This window comes from Phasianus colchicus, chromosome 7 (genome assembly GCF_987193195.1).
Source record: "Phasianus colchicus chromosome 7, bPhaCol1.hap1.1, whole genome shotgun sequence".
Classification (NCBI taxonomy): Eukaryota; Metazoa; Chordata; class Aves; order Galliformes; family Phasianidae; genus Phasianus; species Phasianus colchicus.
In genome coordinates this window covers 18,640,268-18,667,501 of record NC_143442.1, presented here as the reverse complement: position 1 = coordinate 18,667,501, position 27,234 = coordinate 18,640,268, and the positions used below count along the sequence as shown (strand labels likewise).

The following is a 27,234-nucleotide window of genomic DNA, read 5'->3' as shown; positions in this document are numbered from 1 at the left end:
GGCTGAAACAAGAGGATGGACCCTGTGCTTTTACAGGAAGAGGCTCACTGCTCTGATTCAACCAAAAAAAAAAATCATAAAACCATGACACATGCTAAGAACACCTGGGGTACTGGTGTGCCAGCAGCAGCCAGGCAATCACAAAGCAGAACTAAACATGTACTGCCCAGCATTTTAGCATAGTAGTAGTTGTGAGCCATAACATAGTAGTTGAAATAAAATGGCAGCCATCATTCCTGTAGTAACTTTTATACCTTCATACATTTTGAATAATCTTTCTCCTATGATAATACCCTTAGTTCATATTATATAAGATTTGCCTGTTTTTGTTTTTTAAACTTTGGCATGATCTTTTGCTGCCACTCTTGTATTGTTCAATAATCCACAGATCTCACTGAATCAGTAAAGAGTCTTTCATTGGATGGGAAACAAGATGTAACCATCTAAATTAGGTCATTACTTCCCAGAGTCCCTGGAGCGTGAATCCATCCTTTAGCTTCTCTACTGCAAGTCCTAGTTCTTCTGAAAACACAGGCTCCCGATCATGTTGCTTTTGAATGTGCAAGACATTAAACAGAAAAATAAGAGTATACTTTTAATTATACAATTTATAACAACACAAATCTAACAGTATGGAAAAAAAGATGTTCTTACCTTGTTTTCATCAGCAAAGTAAGCCTGTAAAAGAAAGAAACAACTCACAACCTTGAGAAAAACAACACAATTTAAACACAAGTTTGCTAGTAATTCTTTGGGTGAAAACTGGTAAGTTTTCTTGAAGAAAACAGATTGTATGTTTTTTATTTTTGTTTTATAAACAAGATCAAAGTAATTCCTATGTTGAAATCAATTACAAAGGAGTTCCAACAGAAGTTAGGGACCATTTTCATTAGATAACATCAATCTCTGAATTTTCCAACGTAATAAACAGAGAAAGTTTTCACATTGCATTTTTTATGCTAACAAATACTTCGTAGGGAATAAAATTTTAGTCAACAAGCAAGCTAACAGCATTTTAATATTTTCTGCTTCATATGCATCAGCATTATTCAATTTTTTAAAAAATGAGACTAAAATGTGTAAATAGTATTAAAATGCAATCAACATCGCACTCAATATAAGAAATGAACACAGAGTAAGGCCTGTGAAAATTATAGTGTCTTTCCAATTCTGTGTGGAGAAATTAAGATTCAAACTCTGAAAATATCTGCAGCTCTGTAAGTCTTTGCACCAGCACACTATAGATCTTTGTATTTGTGAAGAAGAACCTGAGCTTTAATTCAGGTGATAAAGCCATCAAGAAAGCAAGCAAAATCTTCCTTTAAGGAAAAGGTCTTCAACCACACTGAAGACATGGTTATGGTTACATGTGAACACCTTCTGCCTGTGAAATCACATGAATCAGATCTTTCTGGATTGCAAGTAAATTTGGAAATTCCCAGGAGGAAGATCATTAAGTTCCTGAACAGCCTAATACATTTAATTTTATTTTTATTGTGTTCATTTCTGAAATAAAGGGAGAGGAATACTAATATCATTTTCTAAGCTGGTAAAAACAGGTGTGCAACAGTTGGCAGGATTGGCTCAAAAATGCTGTTGCTTTTCTAAAAATCTTTTAAATTTGAATCTCAGGTGAATGTACAGATGTCAACTCTTATTAATCTGTTCCAAAAGAAGAAAGACTTTTTTTTAATATAATGTATTTGATTGTACTGTGCGGCTAATCATCATCTTAATATGTAGAGAAACTACATACAACTACTACTATCTACTCCTGTTTATTTCGAATAATAGTTTGTGCTAAGATTTAAAAAAAAAAAAACACACCCAAAGTAAATGCACACAGCAATCAAGATTTTGATTAAAAAGCATGTAAGTGTGCTTAAGTACAGAGAGTTTAGTTGCAGCTAATTAAAACTGTATGCCACTTATATTTTAATAAAAGCTTCTTCCCCCCCCCCCGCCTTTGTGGAGAAGCTTACCACAAAAGCATCCGTCTGTTCACCAGGTTCTATTTCCACATCATCTTGAACCTGCTCCACTGTTAGGTCTTCAAGAGATTGAGGCTAAAAGTTAAAACACTGAATAAATCCACATATCCAATACACATTTAATGTATTTTTGTTACTGCTTGCTAACACAATATTGCATCTAATTTAGAACAGATGAATAGACTACCTTTTCTTCCATTTCATAATCCACTCCAAATATAGGGTTAGCTGAATAAACTTTGTGAAGTGAATTAATTTCTTTCACTGCCTCCTGTAGTTTCTCCACAGGGTCTATTTTAAAGCCAAGTACATATCCTCCACTCTGTGTAACAAAGAAAAAAAGACATTTATTATTGCTTATTATTTAAACAACTCCCTCTCATTCCTCTCCTAATGAGAACTTGTAGTTTAATGATAGCAAATTTAATTTTGATGATAAAAACATATCCTGTATTTTAGTATCTTAGTCTGCCACTTAAACCAGGAGCGAAGCAAAAAACAATGATAACATTTCTTTATGAGATAACTAAGCTTTAAACTCTTAGCCCATTAGATAAAGAAACAAGTATCTTACGTAGAGAAACAAGATCTAAGAAAGGTGGGAGAAGTTACAAAGTGATACAGCAATTTATTCCTAGCTACTCAGCAAGTGTTTAATCCTTGAGATCATCACTAAATAAAATATTAAATTAACTTTATATACAAGTTTATCTATCTATTAAATCATTAAAAACATTTCTGATTAAAGTCAAATTGAAGAAAAGTGATTTTGTTTCTTAGAGCAAAGCATACATAATTGAAAAAGATTAAAAATAGTGGTCTTGCTTAAATACAGAATTAGGTCTCAAAGATAATCTGTCAGAAGACACAGTCTCTAACAGCTAAATACTTTAAAGTGGTCAGGCTGGTTTACTGTTGCTCTGCTTAGAGACACTGTAACTCACAACAGCCATATTTACCTGAACTGACATTTTAAGAGGTGTGAAGATGAATTTTTTTAAGCAGTCTTTTAATGGCCACACAGAAGGAAATCTATAAGCGGCTTAAAAGCAGTACTGTAATTTATATACACAGCTATCTAATTGTGAAAACTGCTATTTAAGGGCTATTAAAGCTTCTTACCTGCTGAGAACTCTCTATCACAAGAGCCAAGCCAAACTTTGAGTCTCTTACTTTTATTGAACGCTAGTGGTAAAGAGGTAAAAAAAAAAAAAATAAAAAAAAAAAAAAAATTATAAACTGTTTTGGAAATACCTTATATCATTTAAAAAAAAATATTATTATTTTATTGTTTTTTTTTAAACACTGTAGTAATTACTATTATACCTCTTGGAAGCCTGGCTACTAGCATTCTCTCTATTTCAATTCTGAAACAGCAAAGCCTCAGGAAAAGTGTTTTTATCAAAAATATTAATAGTTCATTCTCGAACATTAGATTTGCAGCTCAGGGCATGCAGCTGACATGAAGCACAAGAGTAAATAGTTTGGAAATTAAAAATACAAGCCATTCCTCAACATCTCAAATTGCTAATGGAAGCTTCCAATTAATCTGGACAGAAAAGAAATCCACCCTGTAGTTAATGCTTGTAAGACCAAATTTCTCCCTGACATGGGAACATGAAATACTAAGTCAGTGTGAGATGGGAACATTAACTGAATACCAGAACTTGTCCCATTTCATTTTGAAAGTGGCTGCTTTAAGATACTTACAATTTGTAGATATGGTATGCTGACATTAAAGCTGTCATTCATATTTGCGTGCCAAACGATTCTCACATTAGTAATAAAAAACGTTCCCAAATTTCCCTATTAAAGAAAAGGTATGTTAGAGCTGCTTTGAAATACTGAGCCTTTCCTCCTTTTGACATGATGACTACTGATACCTGTTTATCACTAGTAGAATATAGCTTTCCAATTAATTCAATAAAGGCCTGATTCTTTCCCACAGAAACCAGTGGAAATGCTATTAATGTCTGCTAGGAAGCAAGATCCAATCTTTAAAGGATACAACACCCAAGTTGAAAATCACTTGGGAGTTCCTATTGCTGCAGCAAAGCAGTATCAAATCACAGCACGGCAGACCTAGTGAGAGTGCGTGGAGTGTCTTAGAGTGTGCTTAACTGTACAGATCTAGAATTGGCATACAGAGTAAGTATAATGGCATGTGGGTTAAACTTAGGCAATTGTGTAGTTGTGTGCCAGGGGAACGAAGGGGAAAGAACTTTTTAGCTTGTCAGGATAAATTCTGTTTCCACTCTGGACTAAAGATACACAGACAAAAATAACAGCTCCCATTTTGTTTCGCAGCTCTGGATATAATACTTGTAACTAGTTCCATGTGTAATAGTGGAAATAGTTTCAATTTTCTCCTTGAAGTCTTTATTATTGCACATTTTAAGACCTAGATCTCCATTCCAATATTTTCAATTTCCAGTAATCAAAAGACAATATAGTCTTACAAAGTAGTCAAGGCTGCAAATAAACGTACAAACATGCAGCAGAGAGAGAAACAGTAAGATTGTCTTTCAGGATGATATAGAGCTTCACACTCATAAATATCTTTTATTAACAGAAGCTGCATATCTGGTTCCTTGCACATTAGCTGAGTCATGTAGACTTTGGTCTGCCAAGAAGAGAACTTCATTGTGCTGAATGGTAAATATATGAAGTCAGCTTTTCTGCATGCAATAGCTAATGAGCTGAATTAAGGGGATTGCCTCTGACGTTACTAAACTATAGTAGTACAGTTGCTAGATGAAAGCCAAAACATTTTAACTTCATTGCAGTCAACACAGTCTCACTTTTCACTTTACCTGGTCACTTGATAAATTCCACACACCATTGATTTTATCATATATTTCTTCTTGTGGCAACAACCTCAGTTGCTTGTTTTGAATCAATGCACTTCTCAGCTTCAGATCACGATACATTTTCGAAGTTTCATAAGCTCTGAAAAAGTAAAAAACACCATGTTACAATTTCAGTATTCTCTTTTACCTTTCAGTGCTTGTTTTAGCAACAATGTGAAATGTTATGTTTTCAACTTTTCTTGCTGTACAGAAACAAGAGTACTATTAAAACTTCACCAGTGTAAACCGTTGTGTTTCAGTTCTCCTTAATCAAATTAAACTTACGGGTTTTTTTGTTATTGTTTTGGTTTCTTCTATCATCTGTCTGAACTCCTATATTGTTCATGTTAGATTTTTCTTTCTTTTCCTTAAGACTGTCATGTCCCAACCTGTACTGCGAAGCTCCCATACTATACATAGTATGGACGTCAAAAATGGTTTATTTTTTCATTGCTAGTTAAGTCAAAAACATCTAATTATATGTACTCACAACACCAACATTTAATAATATGTACTATTATCTGTACTTCATAGCTCTTAAACAGAAAGCAACAGTAGTGTACTGTGCAGACATTCATTCAGGTGGCTTACCTTTAGGTAGGAAAGAAACATCCATCTTAAGTCAGAGTTTTAGTCAGAGTTAAGTTATCTTTAGAACTCCCATTTCCACTACATGGTCAACAATCACAAACATGGATTACAGACATAAATGATGAATCGAAAATGCATGATTAAATTCGTTGTGGGTTTTTTTTTTGTTTTTTTTTTGTTTTTTTTTGGAATTTAATTTATTCAGTTTATATTCATAGGGTGAATGTTTTAATCCATGACCACTACTGACATACATTAATTCTCTTTATGTACAGTTATCTAGTAGAATTTGTAAGCATTCTCTCTCCTCTTTCTAAAGGTTGTTGTCCTCTTTTGGAAAGGTTTTGTCAATGTTAAATATGGACAGTCCACCAACAGTAGTAATCTCATGTATTTAATCCACCCAATTTTGTAAATAAACGAACACTATTTTAAGTATGATACCTGTGCACAGCAATAACTGAAGTGAAGAGTCTGGGACTCCCAGGAACAACATTGGTAAATATGAACTCAAATCGTGTATTATTACATTTAGTCAATATATACAGAGCTTCTGTCTGTCCCCGTAATTTCTGTAAGGAAAATTTGAAATTTAATATTTTGACAGCATTGTAGCTTACACATCCAGTGGTCTAATCCTGATTCTACCACTGATCTACTGATGTCCAGCAATTTACTGTTGTCTTTCATTTCTTTCTTTTTCCACCACCACTGGGAGCTAGCATTTCCATCAGCAGAACTAATGAAGCCTGGCTGCCATACATTTGTAATATTTGCTTCTTATCATCTAGACCATCCTTCTTTTTGCTCCCAAAATGCCCTGACTCTGCATCCTGCCCGTTACCTACCTCAGTAGCTGAGCCAGGGGAATAGGAGAGTTGTGCCAGCCAAGGGTGATGATGTGCTGAGCAGCCATGCCATACACAGATCAGTTGGTGAGCTGGCATCTACCTTGTGGCTGCCTGAGGAACCTACAAGATCTCTCTGCTACTTCTTTGCTGCTTGCCAAACAAATGGCTTCACAGTTGCATGCAATCAGGCTACGCATTTGAGAACTTTCTTGCATAAAGTTACTGTTTCTACATCTCTGTTAGCAATAGACACAACAAACCAACAGGCATTTCACTTATCAAGAACAGAGAAAAATCACCAGACAGTATGATTACATGAGTTTTACTACTTTAGGGAACTAAGTATATATATGTAAAGCTCTCCCAAACTAAATTCCTTTATTGCTTTTTCTGCAAGTAAACACACTGCAATAAACAAACATAACAAATCACACCTTTTTTCAGTATTTTAAAAAGTATTTTTTGAAACTTACTGAGTTGGCAGTTCTTGTAGTTATATTTATAATGCAGTTGTAACCAACAGCTAAATGGGAAGAAAAAAAAAATTACAGTTTTGAGAAAAACTGTACTCAAAATTTTGAAGCACAATACTGAATTTTGTAGCTTTGGGTGCTGTTCTCAAGAATTCCATACTGTGGTTAACCATCTGGGCTCTCATCATAAAATCAAAGACCTTAGGAGGTCATCTGCTCCAATGCTCTTCTCAAAGCAGAACTAATTCCATCTGGATGCTCAAGGTAGAGTTCAGCTAAGTTTCGAGTAATTCCAAAAAAATAAAGAGGTATGTCCAAATCTAAATATTTCCAGAGTCACTCTGGAAGCATGTACCACTTTCAGTCTGCCATTGTGGTGAACATTTTTCTCCTAATATCAGTTTCTCTTCTTTCAAATGTTCAGCTACCTCTCATCCTATCAGTCATACGCTACAAGGCAGCCCACTTCATCATGAAGTCACACTTAAATTTTACTCTCAGAAATAAACATTTCTACAACAATATAATACTTTGTGGGAAAAAAAAAAGAATTAAGGAGGTGACAAAGAAAAAAACAGCAGCAAAATAGAAAGTATAAGAGGAGAAAAAATGAGAAGAGGGAAAACAAGGTATAAATTTCATTTTGCATTTTCTACAGCACTGTTCTGATACAAAATAGAAACGGAGAACTCATCCTTGACATTCTACATAAAATTGAAGCCATAAAGTGGTGCTGGGCTAAATCTACTGGTACCAATTATTACAATTTAACACAAATTTGCCCAGGTAGATTCTGAAAAGAGAGAAGTGGGATTTGCTTCTGCAAGATTTTGCATCTCCAAAAGCTCAGTTCTGGCAGCATGTTTGTGTTGTGCACTTGTGCATGTGCACATCTATGAGAGAGCACATACACAAGAACAAGCAGTCAGAGACCATAATTTGCACTGCTTAGGAGCAGAACAGATTTCATTACTGACTGGCTTTCAGGAACTGAGCCCTGGAAATAATCTGGGTACTGAGTAAGTGCATCTTGGCCCTACTTCAGCAAACTAAATTCCAGTAAACTAGCTGGCTACTCACACAGTTAAAATTAGAAGCTTATTCAGAGCTCACAATAGTAAATTTGGAAAGGTAGGTACTTCTGTGGAATAAAAACTGTATGTGAATTAAACAGGCAGCAACATGAGGTTTAAATAATACAAATTATGAAGAAACTCAAACTTATGTTTCTTTCTAGAAAAAAAAGTTCCAGACAGGTTAAACAAAAGATACGTCTAAAATACTCCTCAATTTCTCTCCTGACAAATTGCTATTGAATATTAACATTTTGCTATGAATTAAAATAACAGTTTCCATACGACAGACAGATTATCAGTAACAGTTTATTTCAGACTATACAGAAACAGCAGGCCAAGATTTTACTATTCTGTAGTGCAATCTATGGTATTGTGAATGTATAGCACGCCGCCACAAAGGAAGCAGCATGTTTTCAATTGTTTAATAAAAGATAATACTTACAGAGATTAACTCTGGGCAGTGACAATGAGCGCCAAATAATCCTCAAATTCGTCACGAGCAGTTTACCTGGAAATAAAGGGTGTAAATAGTTTTAATCTGAATAGCTACCATTAAAGTAAGCATTCAATTCTGTGGTAAATGTTTACCTCTAGTTTTGCAACACCATAATACTCCTTCCTCTTGACAGGAAGAAGAAAAATAGAATATCCCTGCAGGACAATCTCTATTCGTCTTCCACTGCCCTATTTTTTTTTTTTAATACCAGAAGAGGAAATCCAGCAAGAAAGAACAAATGAAAGAATCTCTGTGTATACCAGCATTCCTCAAAACCAAACAGTTACTGATTCCATATCCACCTGACTGGTAGAAAAGCAGAGACACAATTAGCGCACAGCTGCTCTGGGAAAGGAGAAGGGGCAGACAGTGCGTTAAGAGCCCAGCTGACTTCGTGAATAACCTCGCCTCTTTATGTCACACGCAAACTTCTTCAATTCAGCAGCACATCCAGCCACTGGAAGGTCACTGAGCACGCTGGCAGCCCTACACTCTTACACCTCCCGTAACTGAACGAGATGCTATTTGAAAATACTCTCAGCAGAAACAGACCTGCGGAACAGGAGGGTTCATTTTCTGAAACAGATGTAGATTAACTCTCAGGAAGGTTACAGTTTCCCTGAGCAAGTAGGTACCTCTGTCTCCATTGTTTCCTTTGGTATCTTCAATGGACTCCAGGCAGTCTATGAGGACTTCTCCAGATCTCATTTTCATTTGCCTAAAAAAGGAAAATTAAAAAAAAGGAAAAAACAAACAAACAACCTATTGAAAGATCATATTTATCCTTCCAGGGAGGGACGTTTATATTTCCTCACTCACTTCCCTTTCCATTTCCATTTTTCCCTTTTTCCCTTTGCTTGGTGCATCACCTTACAGCGAATGCACATCTACACACACACACACACACACACACCAACCACACACACCTGAAGTCGTCATTGCCACACAGAACACTTGAAAAATACCGACGTCTTTATTCTGAAATTGTAACAGTAAATAACCACGCAGGAAGCATAATAAGCAAACTGCACTGGGAGAAGGCACGTGAGGGCAGGGCAGAAAAGCAAAGAGCTCTCGTAGATCTCAACGTCTCCTGCCGTACCTCTGGGCCCAGACGTTACAAAAACAAAAGCATTCCCGGGACGTGAATTCCCTTTTTATTTTGACTTCCCGACGCCAGACAACAAACAACCCCCTCTCCGCCCCCCCCACTTACAGCTGCGTTTGGGTGTTTGTTTTTAACAGACAATAGCGCCCCCTAGCGGCGCCTCAGCGGCACGGCACGGCCCACCCCGCCGCCTCTTCCCGCCCCTCCGCGTCACGTGACGGAGCAGCCATCACAGCGACGGCCTCCCGGCACGCACCGCGCCGCTCAGAGCGGCCTCAACCCAGTTTACCGACAGGCAGCGATAACTGCGGCCGTCCGGTCGAGTTCCCCACAGCCCCGCTGTAAGGGCGGGGCAGGCAAGCAGGCACTCACTGCGGGGAGATGTCGAAGCGGACATCTCTGTCCTCCCACAGCACGTCAAGCACGGCGCTCATGGCTCTCCGCCGCTTCGCTTCTCTCCGGCGACACCTCGCGCCGCCCTGGCAACGGGGGCGCTGCCGCGCGCTCCCGCAGCGCTCGGGATTGGCTGCCGCCCTGGAGGGGGCGGTGCCCGCTCTCCCGCCCCGCCCCGAGCCCCGTGAGGCGGCGGTCGGAGGTGCGCGGGAGCGTTTTGGCGGGAACGGCGTGTGTGGGCGTTGTGTGAAGGACGGCCGGGCGCCTCGGGTCGCTGTTTGTGGCTTTTCCCCGTGCCTCAGACGTTTCTGGTACAAGGTAACGGTCACACTGTGGGTGAACATTTGATCAAACAAAAAGAACCCTGTGAAGCTGGTAGATGTAAAATGTTCTTCTAATTCAGAATACATAAAAAAGCGTATCCAGATGAATGTACATTAGTTGTAGTATCTTACCGTTCGCTCCTCCCCCTCCCAAATAAATAAACTCCTTCCAAAACCACGCCGTGCATCAGGGCTGGCCTGCCGAATGGCAGCTCTGAGGAGAAGGACCTGGGGCAGGTCCTGCGCTGTGCTCCTGTGTGTGAACGAGACCCGGAGCTCCTGGAGCACAGCCAGCAGAGGGCGAGCAGAACGATAAAGGCACCTGAGCACCTCTTCTGTGGGGAAAGTGGGAGAGCCAGGCCTGCTCAGCCCGGAAAAGAGAAGGCCGGGGAGGGATCTGATCAGTGTCTGAAGGAACAACATTGAGAGAATGGGGCATTGGTGCCAGATGAGAGCCAATGGGCACAAATTGTGTAAACAACGTTTAACCGTGTGAACATGAGGAAAAACTTCTTTATTGTGAGCGCTGGCTCAGGCTGCCCAGAGGGGTTGTGGAGTCAAAAGCCATCCAGACTCAGTCCTGGGTGATGTGCTTTAGGGGACCCTACTTGAGCAGGGGGTTAGAAATTTAGCCATTTCTTAATGTGCCTTAAAATTTTTATGGAAGTTGTTGAGCAATTAGATGTCATTCTTCAGGCCCAATTCAAATTTCCAATTTCTGTTTGTTCGGAAAATGGAAAAAAAGCAAACATTCTGGCTTCATATGCAGGAGTGCCTAATCCATGGCCATTCCTTAATAGCACTGTGGTAGAAATCCAGATGTATAATCAGGAACACATCTAGCTGTAATGCAGTAGTGAGATCAGTTTTCAGTTCTATGAAGGTACTGCTTATCCACTCTCTATTCCAGCAGTAAAACCAGAAACAGTTTATTAGAAACAAACTTTTAAGTATTTAATTCAAGTAATAAGAGACGTATCAAATAAATGTGAGCACAAACATAAAAAGCCATATGGCAGTGAGAGGCACTAAAGAATAAACTCTTCTTAGTTTGATGTTTTGAAGATATGTTAAAGAGTTTTTAAGGAACAGTAAAATAATAAAATGCATTTAAAGGTCAGGGCTTTTAGAATAGAAACATATGACAAGAACTATTTTAGGCATGAACTAATCTAACTTGTTGATGTCAGCTACTGGTGTAGTCACTTACACAAATTTTGGAAGCATTTAATTTCATTTGTCATATACCTTGATAGTTACTGGAAACTGAGGAGAGCTGCTAGATAAAAAGGTCTACATCTAACAAAGATGTGGTTGGGAGAGGTGGGTAGCTCAGCTACCTCCCTGTCTTGTGACCTGGATAGCAGGTAGGGAACAAGCTGTTGCATTTGCTGTGTTTATCTCATAACCCCTGAGCAGCAGTTGCATGTAATTCGGATGTTGATATTCTATGCTTGAAATATTAAAGTAGGATTTGTCAGAACACTTTTCCTTAAGGAAAATGAAGACTTCATTGCAGTGCCAACTGTCAGGTTTCTGTAACAGAGAGGAAAGAAGTTACGTGACTTTTAATGACCAAAGATTGCTTTGCAAAGCCATACGTATGATATAAAATGAAGTGATTATTTAACAGCATAATTTAGAAGGTGTGATTGCTATAAAAGCTATGCTGGTCTTTATGGAAGGAAGTTATGAATTCCTCATATTGCTGGAAATGTGTTGCTTTGTTACATAAGGACTAAATCATAAAATATGTGCAAAAGAAATTAAAGCATGCATGCTTTAGGTAGATTTTTTAAAAATTAGTGAATGTATGATTCACAGTGTTAACATCCTTTAAATTAGTGGGTTCAGTTTTACATACATACTTGATACTTCATGACTAACCCAAACAAGCAAGACCTTCATCTTGCTAGTTATTAATGTAGAGATGGATGCAAATTCTTACCTCCAGAAGAAAATACACAAGCCTCTCTACATTCCTCTTCACTCTCAAAACGATTTGCATTTCCATCACAGCCACCATACCAAAACTGAGCACATGCATTGGCTTGTTGATCATAATACCATTTTATGATATAAACACGGCATGGCCCTTGATCCAGCCTTAACTTGCACCGGAGGTCCAGAACACTTCCTTAAAAAATAAAAAGAAAAAGGAGTGGACGCAATTGTGTGTAAAAATCAATGCCATGCTAGTCTCACTCACTCTAATAATACCGTAAAATAAAAAATACTTTCTCTTAAAGTTTAACATTACATCAATATTCTACACGTATCATTGACAACAAGTATCTGGAAACTTAAAAGGACAAAATAGAATATTAGGAGCTTTTTTAGTCATATCCATGTTCCCAGGAGGCATGCTCTTTATATGTTGATGTTCCGTCACAGTATGTTGCTACTGGAATTCAGAAGTGTGAATCCCCAAAATTATGAAAAGAACACATTCAGATTTTTCATATGAAACGAATGAATCCTTTGAATAGTCAGCTTATTACTATACTTTCCCTGAAATGACTAAACACCTTTTTCCTGTTTCTCTTCTGAAAGAGAATTCTGTCCAATTCTGAAATCACTATGTATCTTCTCTCCTTAATGAGGCCTCCCATCTCCTAATGGGAGACTGACCCTTTCCGGCCAAAGAATTCTCTGCTCACTGACCCACCTCACCTGGCACTGCATTCTCTCTTTGGTGCCATTTATCAGTTCTGCCTCAAGTTATAGCTGACCTTGTTCTGCTCTGAGATGAGCAGTGGGATTTGTAACTTGCAGAGACAATAACTGGTTAATAGGCTGGCCAAGAAGTGTGGCTAGATCTTATAAAATCCTGAAATGTTGTCTTTTCCACAGCATGGGCTCATGAAATCTTCAGAAGTGGATGGATTCAACAGATTGACTCTGATTTAAAGCATTATAAAATCAGTATTAGGGTAAGAGAGAAGAAAATGAAACCCTGGGTGTTATCTATAACCTGGTCTTGGTGTGAGTCTTGCAGTTGAAAGCACTTTGTCTGAAGATGATGGTGGCAACGATGTCACAGCTGTGGGTAAAAACAACAGAATGAAGCAGTGATTTTTTATCAGCCAAAAGTAACTAGAAGTTGAAAAAAATAATGGTAATAAAAATACCTCTAGCATCCACTGTTACCAACAGTGACTGTTCCTTTTCCTCTAGATTATCTTCATAGGCTTCATTAACTACCACAGTAGGTACATTGGTCTGAAATAAGCATTTAATTTTCTTTTCAAATGTTGTGAAGTGTCTCAAAATGAACAAGCCTATTAACATTTACAGGTTTCCTAACACTTTTCCTTCCCATCTACCCTGACTGCATTGCTAAGAATCAAGATTTTAACCTCAACAGATAGGTTTACCAGGAGGACTGTCAATCCCAAACTTGCTGTATTAAACTCAGTATCAGTAACAGTATCAGGACTAAACTTTGGCCATTAAAGAATTGCATGCACACAGTACATGAACTTTTATTCAGAACAGCCAGCACTGAGCATAGCAAATTAAAGGACCTATTGCAGTACCTGCCTGCGGAAATGAAAAAAACAAATATTGCATCAGGCAACAGAGAAGAAAATAGGTTAAAAAAAAAACCATGCTGAATTTTCATACCAGAATCAATTGCTGAGGAAGATCACCAAGATCCAGAGGACTTTCTACTGTAGATACTCCAGGTGTCTGTGCTGATAGTGCTTGCCCATTAATACTGTTGTTCTGAAGCATGTAATATGGAGGACTTGAAGATACTGAGTGGAAAGATGGTCCACTTATGCTTGCAACATTTCCGTTACGCTTGTAAATGAAGGTACCATGCTCATCTTCACAAAATTGGTTGACTAATTTGGACTCCAGAGCTGTTCAAAAGAAGTTAAAATTCATCATACTGAGAAATTCAATGGATTTTTCAAATTTGGATTATTTACATGAATAATACACACATAATCCAGTGCACCTTTGGAATATTTACACATATCTAAGATCATTCCAGGCTCTCTGAACTATGTTTTTTATTATCACAGATTTACCAGCCTATAGGTCCTCTACATGATACACATTTCCACTCCAGCAGGTCTGCAGTGTGCAAGCACTCCCTCTGCTTAGGAAGCCAGTTTAAACGACTGCTTTCATGGCTTGTAGGTGACATCTTTGGTTGGCATAATGTGCTCTCTTTCATGTCATGGCTTATATCATGACTCCTTAAAAGAAGGCAGTTTTATCTCTAGGTTCTTATAATTTTGCACCTTGTAAATAACCCTGATCAAATCAGAACGTAGTTTACACAAACGTAATGCATTTTTTCCTCTATCCTGATATAACACAGAATAAAACTGCAGCAAACGCACCTGGGAGAGTATTAAAGTCATCGATGAGATACATGTGCTCTCTGTCTGGATCTGAAGCGATCAGATTGAGTTCATGCACAAACTCAGCCTGCGTTGGATCGGAAGTATTTACAATTCCTATTGCATACATTTCAATGTTTGCTGCATGAGCCTCTCGAACGACAACATCCAGTTTCACCGCTTCTCTCTTGTCCGCTTGGCCATCGGTGAGCACAACAGCTACTTTGCGCACTCCTGTTCGAGCACCTAAAAACCCTTCCTGGGTTGCTTTACGGATAGCAGTTCCTGTGTAAGTGCCTTCTCCCATGTACTGCATTTTTCTAATTGCTTGTTTAACATCCTGTCGAGTTGTATGCTTGTTGAGACCAAATTCTAGCCGAACTTCTAGACTGTACAGTACAAGGCCAATTCTGGTAGCATTTCTGCCTACAGTAACTCTGTCTACTAATGCAGTTACAAAATCTTTGATAATCTCAAAATTCTCTGGTCCCACGCTCTCAGAGCTGTCAATCACAAATACAAGTTCCATAGGAATTTCCTTACATTTAATACCACAACCTGAAAAGGAAAAATAAAAAAAAAAAAAAACAGATCACAATGACTATTGGATGTTCTTTTGGAAAGGAGGAAAATACAAATTTTATGAAGAAAAGCAGAATCTGAAATAAAAAAATTCCTAAATACGTACCACATATCTCTTTAATTAATTTAATTATATCTTCTCTCTGGATATGAAAAAATTAAAAGTATTTTACCATTTGTCTCTTTCAAAGGATGTATAAACTTGACACTATCAAAGTTTTTGTTTACTAACTGTAAAAGAAGATGTAGAAAAGGAATACGTAAAATCATCAGGAATTTTAAATTCCTTGTCAGCATGAAATAGATGAGAATAAGCCTTTAAGTGGTTTCTGTCAATGTTATTACTAACAGAAAACTCTTTTTGGAATAGCTTACATAGGATTTCAACTGATAGTACCTTGTATTTTGTTTATAATCACATTCTAACAGGTTTTAAACAATGAAACTTGCTTACTGTTAGGCCTTGCTCTCCCTTTGGTCCAGTTTTGCCCTGTAACAATGATCATTAATTAAGGTATGCAATTAGTAACACTGTAACTCAGAGTACGACTTCATCAGTACCATTATTAAAATAATACTTAGCTAATAAGAACTTTTGCAAGAAGAAATAGTTCTCCTGTGATACTAGCTTGTACCCACCATATCTGCAACATTTTAAGGTGGCAAGGCTTTTATGGGTAGTGGATGACCTCAAGTCTTCTGTTGAATCACTGATTTTCAGTTTACATATACTGAATAGCATGCAAATGCCAGAACAGAAGAGGACATTTTGTTTTCTAGCTTTTGGAAACCAGCAGGAATTACAAGTTTTCCTTCTTAAGTCCGTTCATTAGCATTGATGGTAAGTCTGATCTACCATTACTTGGCAGCCACATAATAGGACTGCATAGTCCTATCTTCTTACAACGTGACTGTTGGCTTTCACTGCCTTGAGAAGGAACCTGCATCTGTGTTTTGAAATTGGGGTACTTAGCACAGAAATGTCTTCCTTATACTTTTAAATATTTTCATATTTTCAATTTCTTAAGCATTTCGAATTATGAACAGTTAAATAGCAAGAAAAACACACACCAGCTTTAGTATTAAGCAGTTTAAGAAAACAGATGTGATAAAACTGAGTTACTCACAGGTTCTCCAGATAAACCAGGATCACCCACATTGCCCTTTTCTCCTTTTTTCCCTTTTTCACCTATTGCTCCTCGATCTCCCTTCGAAGTTGTGTAGATAAGCAGACAGAAAATGTAAGTCAATTTTTATTACATTTCTTCACATTTATTTCTAGCTACTTTTGTTGAATTCACCTTCAGCTTCTGACAAGAGTTAGAAATGTTCATTAGAGATCACTTAAATGAATTTGTATCTGTGAATTTTTGTGAATAATTTGTACTATTAAGTATTTCTATGGAGAAAAATAGCTCAAGCAGTTTGAAAAATGAACCATCCCAAACAAGTATATGGAGACAGGGATGTTTCTTGGAATACTGCATGATGAAGGTGAATGTGTTTGAGGAAAATAAGATAACAGTAGGGAAACTGAGTAGAAGGGACCAGGTGGATTTGGATTGGGTGATGGAAACATTCTGAGAAACCTTTTGGCCTAGGAAAGGTGTTCAGAATAGCAAACAAAGGAAATAGTGCCTTTTGATTTGATTTCCATTAGGCTGTGGGAGTTTGCATATCCTTTACGAACTGATGCGATCGCATCCAGAAACTGATTTCAACACACCTTTCTTTTAGTACTGATGTACTCCTGAAATTTTGCATAACTGTGGGTAAATGAAAGGCAACAATGTTAAAAACAATATCTGTATTTCTTCTAACTGCTCTAGAAGATAAGCCTCGTATGATACTAAAATTTGAATGCAGAGAGATATGCTGCTGTAAAACATTAGAAGGACCATGTGAAAGGCTGAAGTTTTACTCAATCCTGATCCCATTTTCAAAGAATTCATATCTTCAGTGAGAGCTGAGCAGACTGAGCATTTTCAGTACGTTGATTTGAGTCTCAGGCATTCTCTCTGATTTCGATATCATACCTTCTGTCCCAAAAGCCCTTCTCCAGGGGGGCCTCGTGGTCCTGGCATTCCTTGAATTCCCGGTTCCCCCTAATGATAATCCAGGTAGTGATGTTAACCCTTTGTAGTCATTCATTATACATTCAAAATTAATGTTTAAGCAAAGTGTTTCAGCTGGATTTTAACAACTATCTTGATACACTTGAGGCACTGTAATGGCTTGCTTATATTTCTCAAATACTTCAGTAGTATGCTTACTAAGATTATATTTGAAAACTGCTTGTTCTCTAGTTCTCCTGTTCCCTCTTAACAACCTACTTTGCTCCTTCTCACTCCTCCTTTCTTTCTTCTGTCTCTTGCATCTCTTTAATATGTTTCATGTGAAAGTACAAAATAAGGGGAAAACGGGATAATACACCCAAGTCCAGGATGAAGAATATTCTTCTACCATAGGTGGTAATTCATGTAACTATTTCAAGGTATTTACATGGGCATGAGAGACTGAGAAAAAAGGAATGTTATTTTTCATTTTGGCTCATTCTGAGAGTCTTTCTCTGAAAATTCCTCCTTCCTCAGTCCATATACCCTTGGGCTTTTTGTTGTTAACAGCAGCAGATACAGAACAATTTGTAGATGCTCATATTAACTTTCTCATTGTCCAACCTCTGGCTCTCTTATCATATAAGAAACAACAATGTGAGATTTGTTTCTTAATTCCTAAATACTGTGATAGTCAGATTGAACGCTCAACACAGAGTCATCTTACCTTAATTCCTTGAATGCCTTCACCAGGAGGTCCCAAAGGGCCAGGCAGCCCCGGGCGTCCTGTGGCTCCCTAGAAAGAAACCCTGCATGTGTTAAATTCACTACTCATAATGAAAATGCACAACATATTGTTGTATGGCTGCTTAATTTCCTGTCATTCCTCTGCCACATTCAGTATCTTTTTGAAAGTAGGATAAGGATAAGATTGCTCTGGCTGACAATTATTATTTTTTTTAATCTTTTATCATATTATTCAAATCCAGTTGATCCTTCAAAAAAAAGTCACTCAGGACTTTACAGCCAGTGATCTTAAATCACTTGCTGACAGAGATGATTGTTGTACTAAAGGATGGATTGTGTTGGTGGGAGTGTCATTGAATTAAGACTTAAGAGAGGTTTATTATTTCCTAAATGCTGTGCTATCATTCATCACTGCTAAGCTTACACAGTAAGACTTGTAGAGACACATAAGAATGTGGCACTGCAAATAATCTCTTGCTGCTAATCTACAAGCTGGCTCTTAAAAGAACTCTAGAGAAAATATTAGAGTTTAAGTTTTTCATAGGAAGTAATCAAAACACAGACATTACAATATTAATTTTATACCTATATTGCTATTCTAGTATCTGTGTGTGAAGCTCTCAGTTTCTTCCATTTGTAAGGATTATTTGTATAGTGAAGCACAGGTGGGATCAGTGCTTTCCCCACTGCTTAGTCATGCACCTAGCCACCTGGGTGGGGAACAAAGCCACACTATACATGTGATACATTATGTTGCAAAATCCTTACTTTTGTCATGGTTTAGTTCTTTTACATTAATGTTCACATTTGAAAACAGTTCTTTTGTATTAATAGACGTCTGAAATTGAGTTGTAGAAGCAAAAAAAATCCATTTTGTAAGGAAAATTGTTCATTTCCAGGCATTTATCATGGTATATATTCTAATTATGTTTACATTAGAATATTATTGATTTACTTTATTGAGTGGGGGGAAAAAAGAGGGGGGGAGGGAAGAATAGCTCAGCAGTTTGCCTGTAGCTTTAAATAAAGGATAGGCACTGATAAGTGCTTGCCAGACCAGTAATCCTAGGTCAGGACAAATGCTAGAAGTAGTGTTTGCTACCAAATTGGAGCTACTGTCTGCAGGAGCTAAATATTTTGTTGCTGATCTTTGTGCAAGATTATCACCCTGTAATTCCTCTCCTGCAGTAGGAAAAAGGCCATGGTTTAAGGCTGGCTAGCAGAAGTGTTTCTGATCTTCTACAAAATGAAGACACTGTATTTCTTAGTTACCTGTCGGATTGCTTGTTTCTAGTGTAGTGTGAATACAAAACATACATATCTGCATGATCACACATTTTTATACTTTATTTTTCTTTTCTAGAAAATAGAAGATAAAAGATGTGTTTAAATGGCTTACTTTTGGTCCTGGCAGACCTTCTCCTGGGGGACCTGGGAGACCAACTGGTCCTCTACTACCAGGAACACCCTGAAAACGGATACTTTAAAAAATAAGTAGTGAATACAAAGTTTGATTTGTCTCTAGAATTAACAGCATCTGCTGTACTCAAACAGGATAAAGCAAGGAAAATTGTTGAACAGATCATTGTAAATATAAATAGTGCTAAACCATGAATACTGCAGGCAGAATAAGGATATTGGGGTTTAATCAGTGGCTAGCAGTCTAAGCATATCAAGACATGCACGGTCAGTTATGCAATAGTTAGAGAGGCATTACAATTCCTATATCACAAAATAAACACCAATTCCTGCAAGTCAACAAAAATCTTTTTGCTTTCCTGCCTGTCAGACTGTGTTCACACTGGCATATCTCTAGCATACTTTTCTTGTTAGTGCCTTCAGACAGTTAGCAGATTGATGAGAGTGAAAAAAGATGTACATTCTTTTAAGAGACGTGGCATGTTTAAATAGTTGCAGTCATCTATCAATTACCTGTATTCAAGTAAGCCTGCAATCAGCATCAAGATGAGTTCTGAACTGAAGCTTGAAGATCTTCTATGGGATCTACCTTTTATTTACTGGCAAATTAAAGCTACATGAAAAATACAATCTGCCTGTGATCTATGGGTAGGAACTATAATGTACTTGGAGTATATGCATACGTTTACTTTTCTTGCAGTTAATATCTGTACCTTAGGTCCCGGTAGTCCAACTCCCTCAGGGCCTTGCTCACCAGGAAGCCCAGGAAGGCCTGGCAAGCCCTGAAAATTGTGTGCAGAGATAGAATATTAATTTTATTTCAAGCTGTGCTGACTACATGCTTTTGTTAACAATATGGCTTGAATATGCTGACTCTTTGTGGGGTCACTGCCGTCTGTGGTTAAATTCCACTCAGATAAGGCAGAAGTTGTGTCAGTGGTGGTTGTATGTGTGTTCTACCTCAAGCAAGAGACCTGCATGTGTCAGGAGGAGTCTGATCCCGAGTGGTTGGTGCAAAAATAATTATAGGATTGGATTGCACTGAAATATCAAGTAGTATTATAAATCTTCAGCTTCAAATTTCTGCTTTGATGTTCATTAATTTTTACTCCTAATGTTTGTATGCATTTATATAGTTGTCTTTAGCACAAATAAATGCTAGTATGTAACCAAACTCCCCTGACTCTGACCAGCATGACAAAGCCAGGACTGGCAGAACAGGCTATGTGGGGCGAATACTGCATATGTATGCTCTCTTGAGGGGGAAAAATAGAGAGCTTTTTCTCTTTGTATCGTTTTTTGCAGATGTTTTTCCTGTCTACCTGTACAGACTTCTGGCTGTGAATTAGGTTAGCCAGTTCCTTGTGCCACCCTCAGCAGCCCAATGAATAGAACTGAAGACAGATTGCTCTTCTGACTCTGGACAGTTGCTGCTTTTTCAGTAGTTCTGGAAGATTGATAGGTCATCCAGAGTTCATACCTGTGTATGTGGACACAGCTGTTCAGCTGGACTATGTTTGTCTGTTTGGGCTTAAAATTCTGGGTGGCTGGGCAGAAGACAGTAACCTACATTAAGATTTTGAAGGAACTGATTGAAACCTCAGTAATACTATAAAAAAAATTCTCCTATTGGAATATGTTGCATTGTGTAATTAGGAGGAGTCAGGGACTTGTAAGGTGTTGGACTAATACAGAGGAAGATTTCTTTTTTCCTTCCATGCTAAAATGCATTACCATAGTCGAAAAGCCTAAAATACAAGCAAACCTTTCCTGGCATGTCAGCTGTGGAGGCTAATCACTTTGTTTTACCTATCTGTTCCCATTTCACATTAAAAAGAAACGTGTAAACTTACAGGTGGACCGGGGTAACCATCTCCTTTCGCCCCATAGGGCCCAGGGAGTCCTGGAAGGCCTCGGTCACCCTGACAAAAGCAGGAAAAACACAGATGAGAGGACCGCCAATGCAATAGCTAGCAGGAAATATTCCATGAGCATGAAATTTCTTTATCAGAGAGACTGTAAGTTGATTGTTATCTACGCATGTATATTACTGTAAATTATTGTAGGTTATCAGTACTAGACAATACCAGATTAAAACTGGAATATTTAATAGCGCTGAGGACATACGAGACCTTTCACTTCTAAGTCAGTAATCTGAATCTTTTTTAGAGCTCTGTCCACTGTTATTATGATTTACATTTAATAAGGAATGGCTTCAGTTGCATTATTTTCTTATCAAAATTACTATTATTCTAGTTTTGAATGCAAAAATCCATTCTGACACACAGCCAAAAGCTGCTCTGAATTGCACCTGAATGGATGATATGGGTGGATGATTGTGTTTGTCTCTGCAGCTGCCCAAAATATGGGTATGCATAACAATGCCAAGAAAATTTCTGTCCATGCAGAAATTTTATAAAAAAATGAAACCGTAGAAGGTTTCACCCTGTACAGCTTGGTACAGATATCTGACAGTGAAACAAAAGCACAAATACTGATAGCAAACAAAAACGAACTTATTAATGGAAAAATGCTGAGAGCAGCCAAAATTCAGGAGTTTTGAGGGCTTAAGGTCAGTCAAAGAACAAGGGGCAGGGTCTATACTCAAGAATTTTCCTAAGGCTTTAATTAAGCGCATTTGACAAAAGTTGAATCTAACACTGAGACAGTACTATAAAAATGCTAGAGAGAAGTCCTTAGAGATTAGCTACTCTTTCATGTTCTTTCACTACTTAAGGAACCTCTTCTCACATGACTGGATTGGCTCATGTCCTGATATCTGTTTGGAACTTTTGTATTACCTTGTGCCATACTTAGAAATGAAGCAGTTTATCTAAAAAAATTGTTCAGAAAAGAGATGTGTTTAACAGATATGCTGTTGTAAGCACATAAATCATGTGCTCTCACTATATTCACTCACTGTAATTTAAAAGCAAGTTTTTTTTCCTGGTTCTGTGCCATCTGAAAGCTTATGATTCATGGAGTCTGAAAGGTTGACTGTCCATGAATCTAACTCTGCAAATCCTTATACTATACCAATGTAATACAATATATACAATAACTGTTGTGTAACACCTTGCCTCCCTCAGTGATAGGCTGTTGCTTCACTAAAATCTTGCCTTTTTTTTTTTAACAGCTCTATCAGAAATTAGTTCATCAATTCAGGAGCTACCTTTGCCCCAGGGAGCCCAAAACCTGGTTCTCCAATTGGTCCAGCAAGACCAGGTAGGCCAATGTCACCCTGCAATGAAGAAAACATGTACTCTAGTTGTGTATATTATTAAATACCAACTAGTGATTCTTTAAAAAAATTTTGCTATATATAAAATATATATAAATGCAGGTATTTAAGATAAACACTAAGAGCAGAAGAAATAGAAGTATTTTGATACTAAGGCTCTCAAAGACAAAGACAAGAACATACATAGCCTACACCTCAAGCTGGCAAATAGTTAATACCAGGCCATGGTGGTAACTAGAATGGATACAATCCATAACTCTATTGATAGGAAATAAGTTTTATGTAACCTCTTATGGCTGAAATAATTTACATGAATAGTAGCATGGCCTACTTCATAGTTTTCACATTGTGTTTAAAAGTAGTAGGAAGTACTAGGATTTATGAATACTTGGAAGATATTACCTTTGGTCCAGGCACAGCTCTTCCAGGAGGGCCTGGCATTCCAAGACGTCCTGGTACACCAGGCTCTCCCTGCAGTGAAGGAAGGAGAGTGAAAACAGTGCTGTTTTTTTCTCTGAAAGTAGCACAAGCATCTCTTGGAGAAAAGATTTGTGCATACTTCATTCAAATTCTGTTAGAAGTTTTATTTTATTTATATTCTGTTTTATTTATATTAAATTTATATTAATTAAAATCTAACCATTGAAGAACTGATAATCTGTATAGTTTTGATATCTCAATGGAAATGATATTTCTCTCAGTCCCTGAATAAATATGTATTACTAGAAATTCTTTTCTTAGTATATTCTAGACTCAGCCCAGCACACCCAGCACTCAAAGCCTCCTGCCCAGCTGTGTAGCTATACAAGAAAAAAATGCATTTTTTCTGTCACAACAGATTGTTTTTTCCCAGATAGTCCTCTCATTGTACTTTGTTACCTCTTTTGATTTTTTTTTTATATCTTATGCTGAAATACTGTTGTATGAATTAATAGCAAAAGACTTAAGAAACTGGAAGATAAACTTGGGGTAGCCTTTCCTCTCACTTTCAGTGAGAATTCAAACTACAAATCAGTGAAAGAATATCAGCTGTGAGTCTGATCAGTGTAAGGGAAAATGAAGTTGTGGTCCATGTGTGCATGCCACACACTGTATTGTCTTCCCAAATATTTCAGCATAGAATGCCACTATTATTATCCTCTAACTTTTTTTTCAAGTCAATTCTTCCCTTCTAAAGAAAGCAACACAGTGAATACAAAGTTTTTAAAGAATGCTTCTGGATGTTTATAATGATTGTGGTATGTCTTGCTTAGGAAAACCTTAGCTGAACTTGGGTTTTTTTGGTAGTTATTTTTTGAGAAGTTCATTTCACACAGGTTATTTCTGAAATCTAGGATAAAGCACAGTTCTGGAGGATTGTTTTACACACACAGTGTGATAATGAACATACTTTAGCTCCTGCAGGCCCAGGCACTCCTGTTGGTCCTGTTAATCCACGCATTCCTCTCTGACCTTGATCTCCCTACAGAAACAGAGAAGATATGTCACACATACCAAAATATTAAGAGAGTTATCTGAAATTGTAAATATCTGTGAAACATGATGAAGTTCTATATTGCAGATGGTACACATGGGCTCTTCCTATAGCTTTCATTGACAAGCCAGTTAATTCTGCTCAATAATTGTCCAGTTTGGGATTTGTAAAGTTAAAACCAAATAGATTCCAACTGAAATTAAATTAACTGAATTAACCATGAATATTACAAAGAAAAAGAAAACCCAAAAGTCTTACAGATCATATATACCCTTGCAGCTGAAAAATTGAGTAATTACATGGAAAAAATATTGTTCAAGAGAACTAATCAAAACAAAAATCGATTTACTTGAAGGTACTTTTTTTTTTTTTTGCATTAAAAAAGGCCACTATGCCCTCTCTAACTTATCAGCTTATGGTTTCAGTCAGAAAAAGCCAAGAATACATAGTTTAAGTTTAAGTGCTAAATTGCTTTAATCATTATTAAGCTGTAATAGTTACAACAAAAATGAGAGGACTATGAGTTCAGTCACTCTGAAATGTTCAAACAGTCATTAATTTCATTGATACATGTATTTACCAGTACATGACATCTGTATGTATTCCCTACCTAAGTATTCTGAAAAGAGATGTCTTGATTTTTTTTCTTCCTGAGCTGTTTTTAGCATTTCTGGCTCTTTGCAATTACAATACTTAATATGTTTATTTTCCTTCTGTGATATTTATTCTGTTTTGTCTAGTGTTTTGGACAATGACAGATTTCTCAGGATAAAGATGCTGACATGAGAAACCAGGATTACTTCTCTATTTATTGATCAGTACATAAGACCAGTACAAGAGGCAAAACCCAGAGAGTCTCGCCAGTTATTCTTACTAAGAAAAGCAGTAGACCCAACAACGGTAAACCTACCTCTTTGTGTGATTCTTGTACAAAGCATTATAATAGGTACAGAGCCACTGAAGAGTTTTACTGTTAATTAAAAAAAATTATGAAAATGGTGTTCTGGATAGTATTTTATTAACTTCAATATTTTAGAAGTTGTTGTTTCAGGCTGAAACAAACTCTACAGCTAGCCACTTCTATAAAAAAAATTAACCTATTTCTTGAGATTTATTTTTTAATTGCTTACATTGGAAGAAAAGATTTGGACAATTCTACTCCTAGAGCTTTAGAATGTTTCCTTTTAGAGTGATTCCTTTAGTATAAGGTTCTTACCTTCTCCCCCTGTATTCCAATGCCTGGAGCACCTTCAGGACCTCTAAGACCAGGTAATCCTGGTTCACCCTGGAATGAATAAAATCAAAGCACTATTTCAGAGAACCACACAGACAATAGTGCAAGATCAACTCTATAATTACTTGAATAAGCTCATTAAAATCATAGACTTTTTAAAGTCACTGGGATAACTCTCGCTGATTCAGTGGGCTCAGGATTTTCTTCCCATATTCAAAAGCAACTATTGTAAAACTCTGGGTGGGAATGCATGAAGTAGCATATTTCCTAATTAATGATTAACACTCTGAGTACATAATGTAAAAATACATGGAGTTTCCCATTCATCATCAGAAAGCTACTAAATGTTGCCACTTTCGTGGTCTTCCTTCTAAGCAGGGAATTTGGTGGGTTGAAAAAAGCCAACTGTAAATAAGATAACACAACTGCTAGCACCCCTAAAATTGAAATTTTTTTTTAATGTGCTACTTTTCCCCTTGTCCATGAAGATCCTCTCTTTTAGGTTTGGATATCAGCACAGAGTGAACAGTAAGAATGTGAAGGGAAGCAGGTAGGCTGCAGAGAGAAATAAACCAACCTTTTGTCCAGGGGCTCCATCTTCTCCTGGAAGGCCAGGCAGACCTGCCAGTCCTGAAAGGCCTGGCTCACCCTGACATCAATAAAAGTAAGTCTTACTATTAAATTCAGATTCTGAATCAAGTAAATGTATTTTTAAAAAACTACTAAACTAATGACAAGTCCCATGTATTACAAAAAAAGGAAAGATGTCTAATTGTTCAGTCTATTTCTAGACTTATTTTTACATGCCTACAGAAAGGACACTCAAGAAGCACAGATTTTCAAACTCAAATGAATAAATAAATGAATTCATCTATTAATAATATACCTTAGAACCAGGCTCTCCAATACCTCTTTCTCCTGGCACTCCAGTCTCTCCTGGCAAGCCTTGTTCACCCTTAAGAAGAAATTAAGAGCTTTGTAATGGAAAAATACAAAGCAAATTCTTCATTCATTATATTTAAAGAAAAGATTAGTGTGATATTACCTCTAGTATAATTTGTTAAACACTTGGTCACAAAGATTAAGAATCTCAAGATCCCTGGGCACCTTTAGAGCTGTCACCAAAAAGTTGCTGGTGGAAATGATTAATGATGTAAATCTGTAATTATACATTACCATGAATGTTTCCCACCAATAATTCAGCAGTATACCTGATCTCCTCAAGCAGTTCATCATCTCTTTCTTTATACCAGTAGTAAAACACATCCCTGTGTAATCAGATGAAAGAGGCAATGCTCTTTGATGTTCCAAAATGCTCTACCTGGTGCAGACCTTAGACCCACTTTGCACCTTCAGTTCTTTATACTATTCTTAAATAGCCTGCAGGCATTCAGAACTTTATCTGATGCTTCTTTTCAGAAAATCATTCTAAATCTCCATTCCAAACCTTCAAGGTTGAACTCTTCTATTAACAGATCTGGATTGTACAAATTAGTCAAGGTTAGATTACTGTGAGTTTTCCTTTTAGCAGTGGTAATCTCCATCTTATCTTGGAACATTCTTAACTCCTAGATACAGTAAATCCACAAAATCAGGTGAGAAAACAGGCAGCAGAATTAAAAAGGCAGCTAATCTGTAAGCTATATATATATTTTTTTTCCTCCTGGAAAATAAACACTGCACTGAGAATAAAGGATATTCTTGAAATGTTGATATTCTTTTATGTTGAGTGCAGTAACTTCTTGGAATTGATTTACTGCACCTGCCTACAACATGATGAAATTGCAAGACCAGATCAGACCTCTCTTGCTGTGGAAAAATATCAGAAAAAGTAGTTTACTGGCTGATATTTGGTACCTTAAAAGGTTTTGTGGCAAGCTAAGACATAACATAAACAAAGAGCTATGCCATAGGTTCATTAGGGCTTTTCAGTGGAGTGGGACTGCTGTACAGTTTAATTATGTTAATAAAGAA

At 37.3% G+C, this 27,234-nt stretch overlaps 2 protein-coding genes and 1 long non-coding RNA gene across 5 annotated transcripts in view; 1 reads left to right on the top strand and 2 right to left on the bottom strand.

Moving 5' to 3' along the window:
• Positions 1–88: 88 nt before the first annotated feature.
• Positions 89–9,977, bottom strand: BBS5 (Bardet-Biedl syndrome 5). Of its 3 annotated transcripts, none has more exons than XM_031599502.2 (12): positions 9,808–9,977; positions 8,963–9,045; positions 8,274–8,339; positions 6,756–6,805; positions 5,876–6,003; positions 4,805–4,940; positions 3,702–3,797; positions 3,114–3,176; positions 2,179–2,313; positions 1,983–2,066; positions 655–678; positions 89–550 (listed from the first exon to the last, which is right to left on the bottom strand). In XM_031599502.2, the coding sequence occupies exons 1-12, from the start codon at positions 9,867–9,869 to the stop codon at positions 449–451; spliced, it is 1,029 nt and encodes a 342-aa protein (XP_031455362.1). In that variant the 5' UTR covers positions 9,870–9,977; the 3' UTR covers positions 89–448. The 3 variants fall into 3 exon arrangements, with proteins under 3 accessions (XP_031455362.1, XP_031455364.1, XP_031455363.1); XM_031599504.2 differs by lacking the exon at positions 9,808–9,977 and adding an exon at positions 9,544–9,745; XM_031599503.2 differs by lacking the exon at positions 9,808–9,977 and adding an exon at positions 9,254–9,517.
• Positions 9,978–10,158: 181 nt separating this feature from the next.
• The window catches only part of LOC116232884 (uncharacterized), a 33,695-nt gene continuing 16,619 nt past the window's right edge, over positions 10,159–27,234 (bottom strand). Inside the window, exons 17-36 of the mRNA XM_090144006.1 lie at positions 26,147–26,215; positions 25,838–25,909; positions 25,243–25,311; positions 23,943–24,014; positions 22,955–23,023; positions 22,484–22,552; positions 21,165–21,233; positions 20,025–20,093; positions 19,292–19,360; positions 17,873–17,941; positions 17,128–17,196; positions 16,219–16,299; positions 15,546–15,581; positions 15,198–15,234; positions 14,510–15,067; positions 13,779–14,020; positions 13,283–13,373; positions 13,126–13,194; positions 12,100–12,288; positions 10,159–11,687 (exon numbers count right to left, since the gene is read on the bottom strand). Coding sequence (XP_090000132.1) covers positions 11,680–11,687; positions 12,100–12,288; positions 13,126–13,194; positions 13,283–13,373; positions 13,779–14,020; positions 14,510–15,067; positions 15,198–15,234; positions 15,546–15,581; positions 16,219–16,299; positions 17,128–17,196; positions 17,873–17,941; positions 19,292–19,360; positions 20,025–20,093; positions 21,165–21,233; positions 22,484–22,552; positions 22,955–23,023; positions 23,943–24,014; positions 25,243–25,311; positions 25,838–25,909; positions 26,147–26,215 — 2,076 coding nt within the window. The 3' untranslated portion in view covers positions 10,159–11,679. The remainder of the gene's footprint in view (positions 11,688–12,099; positions 12,289–13,125; positions 13,195–13,282; positions 13,374–13,778; positions 14,021–14,509; positions 15,068–15,197; positions 15,235–15,545; positions 15,582–16,218; positions 16,300–17,127; positions 17,197–17,872; positions 17,942–19,291; positions 19,361–20,024; positions 20,094–21,164; positions 21,234–22,483; positions 22,553–22,954; positions 23,024–23,942; positions 24,015–25,242; positions 25,312–25,837; positions 25,910–26,146; positions 26,216–27,234) is intronic.
• Positions 14,720–25,846, top strand: LOC149917250 (uncharacterized). The gene is made up of 5 exons (XR_016468263.1): positions 14,720–14,798; positions 21,202–21,329; positions 22,448–22,536; positions 24,767–24,926; positions 25,763–25,846. It is a non-coding gene; the product is annotated as an uncharacterized LOC149917250 (long non-coding RNA).

Bases quoted from the DNA above. Each gene is read 5' to 3' on its own strand.
- BBS5 (XM_031599502.2), bottom strand. From the start codon at position 9,869: ATGAGCGCCGTGCTTGACGTGCTGTGGGAGGACAGAGATGTCCGCTTC. The intron at 8,340-8,962 runs GTACCTACTTGC...CTTTATTTCCAG, and splicing joins AGGAAACAATGGAGACAGAG to GTAAACTGCTCGTGACGAAT. The intron at 2,314-3,113 runs GTAAGAAGCTTT...TTTGTTACACAG, and splicing joins TGATAGAGAGTTCTCAGCAG to AGTGGAGGATATGTACTTGG.